The 16,754-nt window shown below is 32.8% G+C and overlaps 1 protein-coding gene across 6 annotated transcripts; it reads right to left on the bottom strand.

The window, feature by feature from the left end:
* Nucleotides 1–8,494: 8,494 nt before the first annotated feature.
* Nucleotides 8,495–15,469, bottom strand: LOC111380546. Of its 6 annotated transcripts, none has more exons than XM_023004136.1 (8): nucleotides 15,062–15,469; nucleotides 13,891–14,109; nucleotides 11,313–11,399; nucleotides 10,977–11,123; nucleotides 10,096–10,188; nucleotides 9,895–9,990; nucleotides 9,517–9,616; nucleotides 8,681–8,908 (listed from the first exon to the last, which is right to left on the bottom strand). In XM_023004136.1, exons 1-7 carry the CDS (start codon nucleotides 15,305–15,307, stop codon nucleotides 9,542–9,544), a joined length of 963 nt encoding a protein of 320 aa, XP_022859904.1. In that variant the 5' UTR covers nucleotides 15,308–15,469; the 3' UTR covers nucleotides 8,681–8,908; nucleotides 9,517–9,541. The 6 variants fall into 6 exon arrangements, 5 of the variants coding, with proteins under 5 accessions (XP_022859902.1, XP_022859903.1, XP_022859904.1 ...); XR_002700203.1 differs by having other exon boundaries at nucleotides 8,785–8,908; nucleotides 9,454–9,616; XM_023004134.1 differs by lacking the exon at nucleotides 9,517–9,616 and having other exon boundaries at nucleotides 8,495–8,908.
* Nucleotides 15,470–16,754: the final 1,285 nt, after the last annotated feature.

The raw sequence follows: 16,754 nt of genomic DNA, 5'->3' as shown, positions 1-16,754 counted from the left end.
AAAACACCAAAAAAGTATGAGTTATTCATTTAATAAACACAAAGTGACGTATAAATAAAAAACACGAAATGAATAGTTCACTTACATCGTTGGCGAGCCAAGCTCCTGAAGTAGTGATATCGTAGAACCACTTGTAAGCATTCGAGACCGTCCTTTGACCTATCGTGTGGCTAACTCTGAAAAAATAGGAAAGTGTTAAAATAAGCATAGACGAGTTAGGATACAATGCTTTATTAAAATCATACAATACTTACCCAAGGATGATTCTCCTCCACTCCGTCTTGAACGCTTTCCACTTGGCATTGTCCACCTCCCTGAATAAGTTTGGGTGCATCCCATCGATGAACGTCCTCCTCTTGGTCTCAACCGTAAAGAGGGAAACAACATACTGAGACGACACTCTCAACCTCTTGCCGACTACCTGCTCCGTCTCATCAACAGCATGTCTCTTACCCTGAATCACGACGGGGGTCCTTTCGACCTCTGGGGCTACCTCCTCCGCTCCCTTCCATCGGGGCCACCTCCTCCGCCCCTCCTATCGGGCCTCTCCCTTTTTCGCCACCTCCTTCGCCCCTCCCATCGAGGCCACCCCTTTCGTCGTCCCCTCTCTTATTCCCATCGAAGCCACCCTCTCCCCCTCCATAGACAATCACAACGATTCTAATGTCTCATCACGCTAAAAATGTGGGTGACCCCTCTCTCCATCACCATCTCTGTCACCCTCTCTATCATCATCTTCGCCATCCCCTCTATCCTCCCATCGCCTACCGGCTAAATCTCCTCTAAGTGCCGCTATCGTATCTTGAAGGTCGACAACGCAAGACCTTTGCATTCCAACATCATGGGATAGATCGTCAACCCTTCTTGTCAACTCTCATCCCATATCGTCGACCCTCCCTGTCAGATAGTCAACCTTCCCTGTCAAATTGTCAACCCTCCCTGTCAACTCTCGTCACAGATCATCGACCCTCTCCGTCAACTCTCGTCATAGCGCGCCAACCTCCTCCGCTATAAATCCAGTCAGACGGGCATACAAATCATCACTGTGTGCCGGAGATACACGGGGAGGTGTTTGGATGAGGGAGAAGGAGATACCCTCGGCAGTGGCGATGCCAATGGCGGCGGCGATGCCCTTAACGAAGGTGATGCCAATGGCGGTGACGATGCTCTCAGCGAAGGTGATGCTAATGGTAGCGGCGATACCCTCGACGGAGGTGATCGTCGATCAGCTGGACCGCCCTCCTACATAAATAACATTAAAAATTATTCAATAAATTTATATGTCGACGATATTCAATAAATTATATTTAATTCACATACCCAATTTCGGTTCTGGCTCGGATCAGATATCTCCTCATCTTGGGTATGCGGAACGCCTAAATCCCGCACAAGACCCCGAGCCTCCTCTTTCATCGACGGCGTCAACTCAAGTATGACTTCAAACTGACATATTAAACAGATTTTAAACTACGGATAATATAAATCACAAATGCATAATACTTACCTGAGGATCGTCGAGGAGGGCCGATAACTGTTTTCCTGTGGGACATCCGTCCGCTGGCAATGATCTCCAATGATATATCCGAGGGCATCGTGTCTCTCCTAACTTCGTAGGACCCTAGTATAGGGACGGTCTCATACACCCAAATCTGTAACACATACACTTATTATGCATAAATGTAATATACTAAAATTTTAACTTTAATTATATTAAACATTTACCTGCACCGCTAAGGGCAATCCATATGTATTGTATTTACGCATTGACCCCCTGGACCTCGAGTATGATCTGGTGAAGACATGTACGGTGTATTCGTAGCATCTCCGGCCCCATGGATAGTTGTTGAACGCATCGATGTCGTCAACAACTTGCAAATGAAAAATGTCGATAACAGTCTTCTTGTGATGACACCTCATCACACTCTCGAGGATGTAGAACAGCCCAAGCTTCAATCTATCTAGTATCTGGTCACACCTCCTAATCACGACCATCAACTCGGGTAGAAGCACCGACCTATGTCCCTGGAAGTACGTTTCGTACAGCCTATTGCTTCTTTCAATGGCTGCATCGTCGCTCGTATTCTTCAGTCCAATGATCAAGCTAAATTCATACATCGAGAAACTGACGACATTGCCTCCGAGGTCGAAGTGGAGGGAATCGTCGTTGACTGGCCTCAGAAACTGACATAGAAGTGTATCAATGATCTGTCCTGAGTACTGCACATCTCGCATCTGGTACAGTGGCCACAAGAAGAACTGTCTTAGCATATCTCTGTGATGATCATCGAGCAACTCCAACACAGCAATAAAACTCTCAAAACTACCGTTCCAAGTAACTTTCCCCGCCATCCGTCTCAATTCCCCATCTAAATGATATTCCATCCTGCAAAAATTCAAATGTTAGAATATTAAATAAGAGATAATAAAATAACGCATAATCTCAAAAAATCAATGGGAACCAAATTCTTGATGTTAATAACAAAATAAATTCAATAAAAATGTAAAAAATAATTAATTAAATTAAAAAACAAATTAATGAGATCTTCAGCAAAAGGAAATTATTAATATTTAAAGAATACAAAAAAGTTAAAAATTAAAGGTTAAATATATTTTCAAAAAAATTAAAGAATATAAATATTATTTAAATAAATTTTAAAAAATTAAAGAATATATAAAAAATAAATAAATAACATAATTATTATTTAATCAAATGAAAATTATAAAGAAAATTAATCTTCTATATTACATTTGGAAAATATATTTACAAAAAAAAAATTTTAATTAAATAAATAACATGGAAAATAAATTGTTAATTTCAGATAATATTTAATTATTAAATTATATAAATAAAAGACAATCAAAAAAATAAGTAAATAAATAACATAATTATTAATAAATTAATTATAAAAAATTTATAAAAAATTAAATTTATATATATATTTTTAAAAAATTCAAATGTTAACAGTCTTTGGACCGATTGTTAACAGTCATGGACCGACTTTAACAGTCAGCCCAAAGATTGTTTTGTTTGTTAACAATCGGCCCAAGACTGTTAAACCCGACTGTTAACAGTCGACGTCGTTCACAAGGCCTATCTTCGTTGAAAACCGTCATATTCGACGATGAGAGGTCCAAAAAATTGCAAAAAAATCACATTTTCCACCCCCAAGCACCACACAATCTAGTTCTACTCATGCTTAAATCGCATAAATGTAAAAAAATTCAATTGATTATATAACAACAAAAATTACAAATATTTTTTTAATTGATTATATAACAATTAACCGAAATGGTATCGCCCGGTGGTAGATAGTGGTTATTGATCCAAGTTGCGCGTCGGTCGATCGGTGGTTGATCGGAAAATGTGGCAATTGGGGCATCAATTTTCTTTGGATCTCACAGTCGGCTTCCAAAATAGTTTGTCAAGGGTAAAATCGCTCTTTTGTGCCTAAAGTTATTTTTTAACTTTTTTATTTTTTTTAATTAACTTAATGGGTCAAAGGCCAATCTTAAAATTTGCTACAGTCATTGAGTCATTTATGTGTATTTTCTCCTATATTTATAAAATATTTGATAATAAAATATCACATCAAATAAGAATATTTTTTAGACGATTCAATCCTTGCTATAATTCAATTATTTCAATAATGCCTTATTTTTCGCTTTTCAATATGTATTTAATTATTTTAATAATATTATACTTTTCGTTTCTCAACATTTATTTAATTTATTAATCGTTTGAACTATTTGAACAATATTATCATTAATTATTTTGTCAGCTATTTAATTATGATGAATGTACATTTGATACATTCATTAGCCTCGTTTGTTTCCCATTATTTAAGAATGAAAATAAAAAATATAGTCGTCACGGATCTCATACAATAGATGGAAATTCAAATATAGTGACTTCATATGATAGATAACGGCAATATTTTTTATTTTAATGGACAAATAATGGGAAACAAACATGGGCATTATCTTACTTTTCATTTTTTTTAGTATGTACTTAATTTATTTAACCATGTTTGACTGATTCGTTACCTTTTCATTTTTCAATATGTGCTTTTAATCATTTGAACAATATTATCATGAATTATTTTATCAATTATTTAGTTTTAATCAATATAAATTTGACATATTCATTTCACTTAATTGGAAAGTAAATTAAATTCATTAATTTTGTAGAATAAAAGTTGAATATTTTTAGAGTTTTCTTCCAATTGATTTATTCAATGAATGTCATAATACAAAGAATGAAAGGTGACAAAATCTGTATCTATAATAAATAATTTTAATATATATAATAATTAATCTTAATTGATATATTCAAAGCATATTAAGTGAATATGAATGAATGATAGTATTCGTTGAATGTATAATTCATATCCAAAGGATAAATGGAGTGATTTTTCTAATTGACTTCTTTAACTATTTAAATTGCTTTTTACAAACTAGTTTTTTTTACTTCATTTAAATCAAAAGTTCATTCCACATGACAACTTCTATTAATTATTTTTTATATTCTAACATCTTCAAATATTATTTTTAAAGAATTTGTTGCACGATCAACTATGACTAGTTCTAGAAAAACTATTAAAAATTAAATAAGCAAATTAATTGTTTAAATAAATAATTTGTAATTTGGCCTCCGTTTGATAGCCATTATTTGGCAAAAATAAATTTTGAATAGTGAATTTTTAGAGAATGTATTGTTAAAAAGTAAGATTATTTAGAATAAGGAATCTTGAAATAATGATTGTCAAATGGAGATTAAAATAAGATACAAAGAGAATTGGGATAACGAAACTTCCCCAATTGTACATTTGTGAAAAGGTACTAATGCTTGAATTGGACTTGTGATATTCTTGATGAACATGGGTAAGTGACCATCTTGTACACCAATTTATCGCCAAACTTGTGAGGAATCATGGATATGTGGGGCTTCAAAAATTACTTATAAAAAATGATAGCTAATTAAATGAAAACGTGAAAATACATAAAGGTAAATGAAAAATTAAAAAATTGGGTTGCCTTCTAATAAGCTCATTTTTATAGTCTTTAGCTCGACTTTGACAATTGAATCACGGGTACCTAAAAAAAACTTTAGATTCCTTGCCCGTTTTTCTTCTTTTGGCATTGTTCCACTCTTCATTTGATATCCAAAACTCAACATTGCCCATTTCTATTTAAGACGACTTGCCTATTCCATCTGCTTCAAATTCAACATTGAAGACTTCTACTTCCTCATCGAGCTTATTCACAAAATCAATTATTTGGCAATCAATTAAGTCAAACGAGTATAAGTTGATTTTCTCCTCATTGATTGCCACATCTTCGTTTAGTCCCACCGTGATTAATTTGTCATTCTTTTCAAGTTGTTCTTTAAAAGTTGACTTATCTTCAGATTGAATTACCATCGAACTCCTCGGGCAATGGCAAGTCTTTCCTATTAATACTATCGAGTGGATATATATCACCCATTGTTGAAATGCATCCCAATACATGGAATCTCCTATAAGCATATCTTTTTCATCCAACTTGACAATCTTTAAAGTATTTTGCAAGTATTTTCTCACTCAATAGGGGAGAACCATCTCTCACAAATTTGATGTTCTCATCCCAATCGTCAAGTACAAAATCTCCCACAAGCATGTACTCCTCATCAGATTTGTCAATTGACAAGTTTATTTTATTGAATTATTTGGATTCAAAAATATCGATATTTAATAGTTTTTTTTGAGCAATTTTAGCTTAATTTATTTTATATTACGTTTATTAGATGAAACTCAATGAATGAAAATGAAATTAAAATAAAGAAGTGAAAAAGAGCAAGATCCAAAGTGTAGGGATTAAAGTGCAAAACTCAAAAGTTGTATTGGATCATAAGATGAAGATTCAAGAATATTAGAGATCAATTAGATGCAATTAGAAGTAAAAATGAGCTAAATATAATCAAATATTTTCAAAAATCAAATCTCAACTGCACAAGAATGTTCTAGATTTTTAGTCGGAGATAAAGACCTATTTTTGGCCTAGTAGTCATTCGAATTTGAAAATGAATTATCTTTACAACCCAATTTGAATCGTTTCAATCAGATATCGGGAGAGAAGTTATTATCAAAATTACTAAATGAGATGCAGTGCTAAGTTTTCTATAGAGGAACTACCCAATATGTCTTCGCGACGCTGCAATAACTAGGGTGTGTTGTTGGCTCATTTTAAAGCCCATAAAAATTCTAATTTGAGGAAAACGTGAAGGGAAGTATAAATACGAGAATGGAGGAAGTTTTGGGCGTCGGACACTAAGAAGAAGACACATAAAATTGGAGATTGAAGAGCGCAGATCAAAGGAGAAAAACATCAAGAAATTTAAAATTTGAAATATTGATTGGAAGAAGAAGAAAATCTTATTGCAAGATTAATCACTTTTTCTACATCTTTTTTCAAAATCGGGTGATACATTCAATAACAATTTCTTATTTTTCTTTTGTATTATGAATAGCTAAATTTCGTATTATAGCTAACAATGTAATCTATTTGAGGCTCTTTATTTTTTCTATTCAAGATTGTTGTTATTTAATCATATGTGTGTTGATTTTACTAAGAATTTAACGCATTAAATTACTTGATTACTAATTCAATGATTTTGTGAATCTTTTACCAATCGAGAGGTGAATTAAAGATTTAGACCACATAGTACAATTTGATAAATCAGTATAAAGTGTAGAGATACCTATATTGATTATTGCGGTTGTTTTATGAATTCTTAGAACTAATATTTCGTTTAACTAAGAATTGATTTGCATAAAGATATGAGATTGAATTAGTTAAATATGTTCAATTAGAACTCGAGAAAAGTAAATTGAATGCAATAGAAGAATTCGATCAAACACTACACTACATTAGATTATGAATCTTGAATTAAGATTTGAAGGTGATTAATATATGAAATTGTTATGTCATAATATCCATTCCATATTAGAATTCGAAATCAACCTTTAAGTGCATTTTGATATTTTCTGCTATTTTAAATTAAAAAAAATTATATTTCTTTGTTTGTTTTCATTAAATTGGATTTAGAAAAATTAGATTAAGTATTAAAGCATAGTACTCGTGGGAACGATAATCCAGATTAAAAGGTTCATTATATTATTTGTTACGATACAAAACTCACCAACTACCCACTTTGGTCAGGTTAAATGTTTGTGACTGATATTGAAATTCAATTACTGTCACATGATTGGTTCCATTATCTGCTCAAGCAGAAATATCGCCTTCCTTAGTTAAGAAATCGCAGTCTATTTTGCTAGAGTCGAGTTTTCTCAGATGAAAAGAAATGATGCAATATTATAAGGCCATATTTAATTTCGAATATACTAAGTATTTTAGGAAACTATTTTCAATTTTGATTTAATAGCTTTTATTACATATTTATTTCTTGGAATAGATCATTCAAAACCCTATATAAGGTGACTTATGCAATGTAAACGAACCATCTTGAAATGAAATTAAGCTCCCGTTTCGCCCTCATTTTTGAAAAAAGGAAATGGGTGGAATAGTATTTTTATTTTTTATTTTTTTTTAAGTGGTTAAAAAAGAAGGTAGTGGTTAAAAAAGAAGGAAAGTTTTCGATTTACGTGTAATATTATTTTATAAAACATTGTGTAGTTGAAGATATGAGAGAGAAAAATAAAATTTAATGGGGGCCAAACATGGCTAAGATTTATATTTTCCCCTCTTCTTCTATTGGTCCCTACTTTTCCTTCTCTCCCCATTCCCCATCTCCTACGGTTGTTCTATAGCATCCTGCGTAACTAAGACTCAATTATGCCTGGTTGAACTACAAAAAATGTAATAGAATTCCAAACTATGACCCCACAGAAACATAAAAAATATTGTAACAAACAGACACAATATCACCATAAATAAGATGCTAAATGGAATTACTCGTTCATTTGCTTGTTTAGTGCTTATTTAGAATAGATTAAAAGTTGCTAAACAGTTATAATATGTGGCCGTTTTTGAGTCACATTCTTTCAAAAAAATATATTCTTAAACAGTAAATTGATATCATTTCAACCACACATTCTTCAATAAAATAATATTATACGTAAATTCAAAACTTTTCCTCATTTTTTAACCATATATTTTCTATCAATCCACTATTCCAAAATACATTCTTCCAAAATAATGTGAGTCAAACACACAAAATCAATAATTGTTATTAACCACATATATTATGGAACCCACAATTTTTATCAATTTTTCAACCACATATTTCATCAACGATTAATGCTAAAAATTTTATTACAAACTCTATTAACCCCTTATTTTGTTTTTCTGATCTTTCTATGATTTATAACACATGCAAGATTATCCTTCACGAAATGCTAGGACAAATTACGGATATGCCAAAAAAAAGGCTTATCTTTGCCCGTGAAAAACACAAAGAAGAAATTTAAGGATTCCAAGCTAAAAATTTCAACCACCAAACTGCGAAACGGTCCAGGAGTCCTTCAAAAACCGCAATTGTGACATAATGATCTGAATACAGAACAGTATATAAGCTAATGTTTTAAAATATAAACGTAAAATGCACACAACCAAATATCAAGAGGAAATATGTGAATAAGAAGAATTAGTATTATATCTTCCAAAGAATTTACAAAGTACTGGGGGCAAGTTGATATTTATGAGGTTGATTCTATAAATCAGCATCATCTATGGTTTTTTCAATGAGGTCAATACAAGCACCTACGGAGCTTCCCTTGGACATGGCATCTGCAAGCATCGCTCGGGTTTTTTCATGACGACGCAAAATTAGGATGGTATTCAGTACGGCCCATCTTACTTGAGAATCAGCCTTTTTCTGGGTGAAACCCAGGCTCTTAAGTAACCTATCCAACTGCCAAGCAAATAAGTAAGTCTTAGCAATTTACTTTACATGGTATATAAACAGTTATCAGGAAGCAAAAATTAATTGGGAAAATTGCATTGTTCCAACCTTTTGACTGAGTTGTAAATTGGTTGTAATATTGAGGCAGGTGGCTTGTGTTGGGCAGGGTGTCTAGAGATCATGCACAAATTCTTTTCATTCTTATTTTCCTTTTTCTTTTCCATCTATTTCCTCTATTTGTTTGTAAAAGTAACTGTTTTTTATCCATTTTACTCTCATAATATTGCCTTACATGCCATGCATATGTCATTTTAACAAGTCTCCTAGGAAATTGTCCACTGGGTTTCATGATGCAACCAATTAAAAGGTTGGGACCAACTTCCTCCTCTTTGAAGGTTGGCGACCAACTACTACAACTTTCCCACAATTTTTAGATTACTTCAAATGTAGAAGGAAGCATGTTTTCTCAAATGATGAAGCAAGACTGTGTGCCTAGCCTAGTTGCATACTGCCAAGAACGTGGCCACATATAATTGGTGAATCTACTCGTGTACCTTCATCTTTTGAACAGTAATCAAAATATAAATGCCAGTCTTCAAATTTATCGATTTCTTTACCAGCAACAGCCATAGCTTCAGCAAGCTACACAATGTCCCTCAAACCCAGGTAAAATGCAGACTTCACGTCCAGTGGGGTTGGCAAGGTCACTACAAGGAGCTGCAACTATGTGATGCCTGAGGCGTAATAGATAAAGTCTATTGTTGCATATGCCTCTACTTGGGGTATTAGAACATTTTCTAAATGTAAAATGGTTAAAAATGCGTAATGCCAGCATAAATGTCCACAGAAGTTCAGAAATTTTGTGTAACATAAGAGTTACTTTTTACCTCCATGAAACAACATAGAATATCCTAGAATTGGTTGACATCTAAAATCACGTGGCTGAACTGTATTAAAAAAAAAAAAAAAAAAAAAAAGGCAGAGAGCATAAACACCGTGTTGATGTCTGCAAGACCTCCCTCTCCATAACCAAAAAGAAGATACTCCGTTGCCACACCTGCTAGTGCTATACATGCAAATCTGTTCAGCGTCTGGGGAAAAAAAAAAGCATTATCATCAGTATTTTCTATTTCTCATTAAAAAATAACGTAATAATTAAAATAATAATAATACACAGAGAAAAAGGTTTAACATACCGTCGCAGATACTTTCTCTTGGCTTACCTGCATTAGAAGAAAAGAGCCTTCATCAAAATATATCAAGTCAGCTTCAAGAATGCAGCATATCTCCTGCACCATTCTGTTATTTGTATGTTTGAAATCATTTAAATTTTTCTACGGTTAGTAATCATTGGTGGGCACAAATATATTTGGATTGCATTCAGACCAAAATCTATGCAGTCAATAATCATTAAAACATCTCAAAATTCTTATCTTTTTACATACTTCAGATCATATTTGATGGGAATAACTTATGCATTTCCAAGAAATTTTATTTGAAGAGTTTTTCCTGCTCTGACTATTGAGATTTTTACTTCTAAAATTTCTCCTCAGATCTTGTTCATATTAGTGTTGAAGTTGACATATACTATGTTTGACTATGATGTGGGGATCTTTCATTGATTTAGAATTTGACTATGCTAATATGTCTAACATTATCTCACAAAATTATAAATAGATTGACTTATTTCCTTTAATTTTTATTATCATTTTTTTTTAAATATTTTCAAATAGGCACTGTAAGGCATGATCTCAAAAACCATGAACGTCGCAAAATAGAAACAGCATTACTTGCAGATGAAACGCTTAAAACAGCAAAATTGCTAACCAGGAAGAAACCTCACAATATCCACAACCAAAACATGAAGGTGAGAAGATACTATGCAAGATGAAATTGGAAGGGCACTAGTTCAGCCCCCAAGTCCCAATATAACAATGGCAAAAACTCTATACAAATGAAGGGGAAAAAAATGAGAAGTGATACAGGAGGCAGTTTCCAGTGGAACTAATAGAGGAAACACAACTAGAGTGCAGAATAGGAGGTGGAAGAACAGTAAAAATTGTTAGAAGAAACCTACTTCCTCAAGAAACTCAAAATCCACAAAAGCAGTGCCAGCTTGAACATTGAGCGATCCTTCCTTCTTCAAAGCTTCCAAGCTGGTTAGTGTATATCCCCTCGGCAGGATTCCAAGCAAGTAAGCAATCAAGAAATGTCCAGCCTCATGCTAGGTCATGAGTGGATAACAATCAAGAAGTGATGCTAGCTTATAAAAATAGAAGGTGATCTATTGCCCATAAATATTTGTCAATGAAAAAAAAAAAAGAAAAAAAAAAGGATGCTAATAGGAGGTGAAAAAGTAAAGCCGCCGACGTGCATAAACATGAAAAATAGAGGGGAAAGAGATGAGTCTTACTTGGACAACCCTATTATGGTACTTTTGGCTGATCGAATGGCCTATTGTATCAAGAACCAAGAAACTGACTCCTCCATTGAAAGACACCTATGCATGAACACTTTGAAGAAAATAGTAAATTATATAAAGACCATAATAGTGTAGAGGAACCAAGCTGAGCTCAACGTATGCATGGTTCAAAAGAAGTATAAGATTTCAGCAACTTTAAAGGAAATTACAATATTATCTGATTGACCCTATGCACAGTCACATCTACAACTACGCATATCATATTGAGATCAAAATTAGCAATCCCTATCTAAAGGCAAGGTATTGGTATGTTGTTCCTAGCTAATCAACTCCATAAAGTTGCTCAACGGTCAAGGAAGTATGCATTGTTGGGCAGAAAGAAGGATTAAATTGCAAACACGCTCAAATTATTTGGATTCGAATTCTCATGTGAAATGCATGAATCCAATGCATCTTTGCTGCTTATGGCAATTCTTAGGTTCTCCATATTCCCCTCCTAAAAAATTTACTCTTTAACTTCTTGAAGAGTCCAAAAGGCAGGCAGTATAAACTTCGCACTATTCAAATGCTCAAAGCGCACTGAAATAATAACACCTCCCCAGGTTTAGCATAAAATGCAGAACAATTAAGTGTGGTTCATCAAAGTGCGGCAGATATTATACTCAAAATACAGGATTTCCATTTATGTTTAATACAGCCAATGCTCTGATTTTTTATATTCACTAAGTTAATAGTCTTCAATTATTAAAAAAGGAACGAAACTAATAGTTCTAATACCAAAGAATTAGTACCATTCAAGGAAAATTTATAAAATTAATTATGAGAATGGAATCCTCACTACAATCTAATAATTTAATAAATGTCTGTATGTAGTTTGTGCATATAATAGTAACTAATAGGGGAAAAGAAGGTGTACTCTAGATGATAATGCTTTTAGTCACTGAAAATATGTGAATAGAGTCTCTTCATAAGTAATAGCCATTAACGTCTTTTCTTTCACATTTTCATTATTTTCATCTTCCATCTATAAATTTTTCATTTGACAAAGATTAATAAAAGATAAAAAATAAGAACATAGAAGATAATCCTAAAAGCTATGTATATTTGTCCAAGTCATTAAGATACATGAAGTGTTAACTGTCAAACAAGTACTTCCAAATACCTCTATTCTTGAGATCCACACGTCCCTATGAAGAAACTCTTTCAAGGAAGTTCATATCATTACGGATTGTTTTCCCCTTTCACCTTTTGATTGAACAGTTGGATTATGTAACGGGGTTTCAGGATTCGTACATGTTAGGAGAGAGTGAAGGCTAGTAACTAGTAAGTCTTAAACCCATGCTTACAACTTCGCGATGGAGCACTATGGTCAGCCTTTGGCCTCTCATCAATGAGATTCCTTGTAATAATCTTCCACCTATTATTTGTAGGAATATTATTTGATCAGAGTTTTGTATTAACTTATTAAGCCCTTGTTTGGGCTCCATTTTAATGAGATTATAGGAAAAATGTATTTTAGAAAAGTAATTTTTTTAAGAATGTGAGGTTAAAATGTAAGGAAAGGTTTTGGGGTTACATGTAATATCATTTTAATAAAGAATGTGTGGTTAAAGATGAAGAAAGAGAAAAATGTATTAAATTATAATGGAGTCCAAACAGGGGCTAAAACTTAGGATGGTACATCCTTTCATTCCCAACTGAGGCAAAGCTCAACAGAAAGGGCAGAAGAAATGAGTGGTAGGAAGGAGATATGAGAGAGATTGAACATCGATGTTTGTTCAAAAAAGATTCATTATAGCTCTATTTACTGAATAATCAGTGGCAAGTCAAAATGTTTCAAGTGAGAAATTTCCAAAACTGCCAATGTATTGCGTACATTAATTTGAGGTTTCTCCTCGTTGTTTTGATGGAAAGTGGAATTCTAAAATTGTTGGACACCAATACGCCAAGCTAGGCTAAGAATCACAAAATTCGTATTAACACTCATTGCATAGACTGCTAATATTTAGTCATTAGAAGAAAAGAATAAAAGAATATGCCGGGGATAATGAGTAAGAAATACATCAAGGATAGCAACTGATGCATACACATTTACTTGGTCTATTCAATCATTCAACACATTATCAGATTATCCCATGCATATAGGAGTAAAACATTATTGGATGATGGTTTGAACTTAATCCAAGTATAGGGCTTCCTGGAGTTATATGTTGGACTTTGTTGCATATTTGCATTAAGACATCCTCATTTTCATCCCACTTTGTCATTCTTCTATACTACCTTGAAGACACGTTATTTTCTGGATTTCTTTTTCTATCCAAAGTTGCAAAATTTCATGGCAAATATTTTTCATTTCAAAGACGGGATTAAAGTGCTTTTCCCGAAAGAGAGAGATTAATAGCTAGAAATAGGCCACAGGAAATTTAATTTGATATCTTCCTTTCAAGAAAAAATAAAAATAGTATTTTTTTTGTCAAATACCCAAAGTATGATAACTTAGTCAATTCCTACATCTTAAAGCATTACTTAGAATGTTAAGGGAAGCGAAGCATAGTTTAGATATGCGTACCGCATCTAAGGTCCACAGCAACAACAATCCAAGGGAGGAAAATAGGATTTGTTGTGGACTTAATCCAAACACGTTCCACGCAGCTACTCCTCCCAAGAGAACAGCAATCTGCAAGTTTCTCTCTATAGAACCCAGTGTAGAATCTACTGGTGCTAGAAGAGATGCAGTTTCTATTCCATTCAGTCTCAGCTCATCCAAAGTGTAAAGCCTCTGAGGTATCTGCATATAGTCTATTTTATAAAGCCCTTGTTTGGCCCCCATTTTTTTTTCTCATTCTTTTTTCTTTTTTATTTTCAACCACATAATCTTCCATAAAATAATATTACATGCAAATCAAAAACTTTTCATTCTTTTTTAACCACACATTTTTCAAAAAACACTATTCCAACCATTAAAAGTTAGAAAGAATGGGGGCCGAACAGGGGCAAAGTTAATTAGAAGCACAAATTCATTTGGGGCATCTTTTTATGAAATTGATATCTTGTTCACTTCACTAAATGACCACGAGAAGATATTGGGAAGAAAATGAGCATGCTTGCCAAGTGTTTATAAACAGTTTAAATTATAAACAGATAGAAATAAGTGGTTCGAGGATATGGATAAAAAGTAGCTTTGAGTCTACATAAAGCGTTTATATAAACATGAGCCAAACATATATAAAAGAGAAACATGTTATGAGAGATCATCATTCCTCGAAAGCGAGATAAATATTTGATGATATTTTTCAAACAATCATGGAGAGAGACACATTTATATTTAAATCCATTCTTCAAAAATCCCTTTCACATGCAGGTCTGTGTTCATTTTTCATCCAGTAACTTACATATCCACAATTTTCATAAACAGGAAGACGGCCAGACTTGAACTCGAGAAATCTGCATGCTTATATCTTAAACCACTTCATCTACAAGTCACAACGTTACATTTGTTTTTCTAAATTAGTCTTCAACCAACTCGATATTCTGAATTGAACCATCTCACTTTTCAAACACAATTTGTGCTATAACTAGAAATCATCACAATCTGTGCACCGGACAAGCACAAAAACCTTCAAAAAGCAATTTAACAATTCATACAAATACAAGCAAGAAGGAATTGGATTACACAACATATAAGAAGGGAATACACAAAATAATCACAATTATAATAAGCAAGGGCCAATTGCATGAACCTGGCGAGCGGCGCCAAAGCATCGGAGACAACCGGGCTTGCCCTGTAAATCCTTAACAAGATTCAATGCTGCCCTCTCATCTCCCTTGCTCAATTCCTTGTCCAATTGGTCCAAACCTTTCCACCTCGAGCTCAGCCCGCCATCCCCTCCTCCTCCACTAATTGGATTCTCAAATGCAGCGCTTACTATCCGAGGATGGCGGGAAAATATTACTCCATTACAACACATCATAATACCGCTCCCCATTTGATATACAACTGAATTCAATACTAAAATAATGCAAAAACAAATGTGGGGTTTTCACTTATATTGTTTTTGATTTTGCTTGCAAAGATCATGCCGAAACATTGAGGTTCACAGAACCACAGCCATCCTCCACGATACAAGATAATGGATAATGCGGAAAGATCAAAATGCCGTCGTTTTGTAATTGGGTTAAATTTGTATTTATCTATTTATTTTTATTTTTATTTTTATTTTAACTAAGCCCTTTTATTTCCTTTGCTTCCGAAGTGTGTGTTTGATTACATTTATTTTCCATGAAAAATATTAGTTTTTCACTTAAATTTTTAGTTGGAGTGTTTGATTCCTTTTTTTTTTCATGGAAAACATTTTCCAACTTTTGAAAGTATGCCTAATTTTCCTTGTTTTTAAGGAAAATATTTTCCTTGGGTAGAAGTGGTGTTTATTTTCCACAAAAGATGGAAAATATTTTCTTTTTTAGATGATATTTCTCATGTCAATCAAACACACTCTAATAGTAAATAATAAATATATTTTGATCCCTGAAATTTATGATCATAGGTGAAAGTTTAAGGAACCGAGAAATTTTCAGGAAAATTTAGGTTGCGTTTGGTTTGGTTTCTCGTTTTCAAGTCGTTCTCTATTTTTAATTTTTGAAAATACTCAAAATGTGCTTGGTCTATTGTTTCCGAAAATGCATATCAAAAAACAAGGAAAAATTTATAACTGAAAACTCAAAATAAATTTTTTTTTTTCCATTTTGAGTGTTTTTAGTTAAAAAAAAAAACTCAAAATCTGGAAAATATTCAATACACGCCAATTTTTTTGATCCAGGGGATGCTCGGCAATACTTTTAAAATAAAATATTATAATCTGATACAATTTAGTGAAGTATAATAATTTTAAAAACCACAAAACATTTATCAATTTCCATTATTGTTTTTTTCATTGATCAAAATTTGGAAGAATTGTTATTTCCTTTTTACTCTCTAAATGACAGCAAAATAAATCGAGAAGGATGAAAGTCGGACTAGCTATTTTCTTTACAACAATTCCTATTATTGGTGTATAAATTTATTATTTTATTTTCGTTACAAGAAAAAAATAGTAAGTTCACCAAATTTATAATATATATTATTTGGTAATATATTAGCATAAAAGTATTATATTTTACTAAATAATCAAATTAGTTGAATAAATATCATAAAACAATTTTTAAAAATTTTAAACCAAATACATTTTCTTGTTTCTATTTTGAGAAACAGTTTTTCAAAATGACAAACCAAACATATTTTTTTGTAATTTAAAAATAGTCCCTCAAAACAGAAAATAGAAAATGAATTTAAGACTAAAAACGGAAAACAGAATCGCAAACCAAACGCAGTTTTAAAGTTTCATAATTTTTTTTAGTCGTATTTAGATTTTTAGATTGTTTGTTTTCTAAAAGAAA

The sequence above is a fragment of the Olea europaea genome, unplaced genomic scaffold (assembly GCF_002742605.1).
Source record: "Olea europaea var. sylvestris unplaced genomic scaffold, O_europaea_v1 scaffold2163, whole genome shotgun sequence".
In the NCBI taxonomy this organism is placed as follows: Eukaryota; Viridiplantae; Streptophyta; class Magnoliopsida; order Lamiales; family Oleaceae; genus Olea; species Olea europaea.
The sequence above is the reverse complement of the archived record's forward strand: the minus strand, read 5'-3'. Positions and strand labels throughout refer to the sequence as shown.

What these genes read in the sequence shown, in the direction of transcription:
- LOC111380546 (XM_023004134.1), bottom strand. Translation starts at nt 15,307, where the DNA reads ATGGGGAGCGGTATTATGATGTGTTGTAATGGAGTAATATTTTCCCGC. An exon ending in TGCTGTGGACCTTAGATGCG is followed by an intron (nt 11,400 to 13,890) that starts GTACGCATATCT and finishes GTTCATGCATAG; the next exon opens with GTGTCTTTCAATGGAGGAGT. An exon ending in ACCATAATAGGGTTGTCCAA is followed by an intron (nt 11,124 to 11,312) that starts GTAAGACTCATC and finishes CTCATGACCTAG; the next exon opens with CATGAGGCTGGACATTTCTT.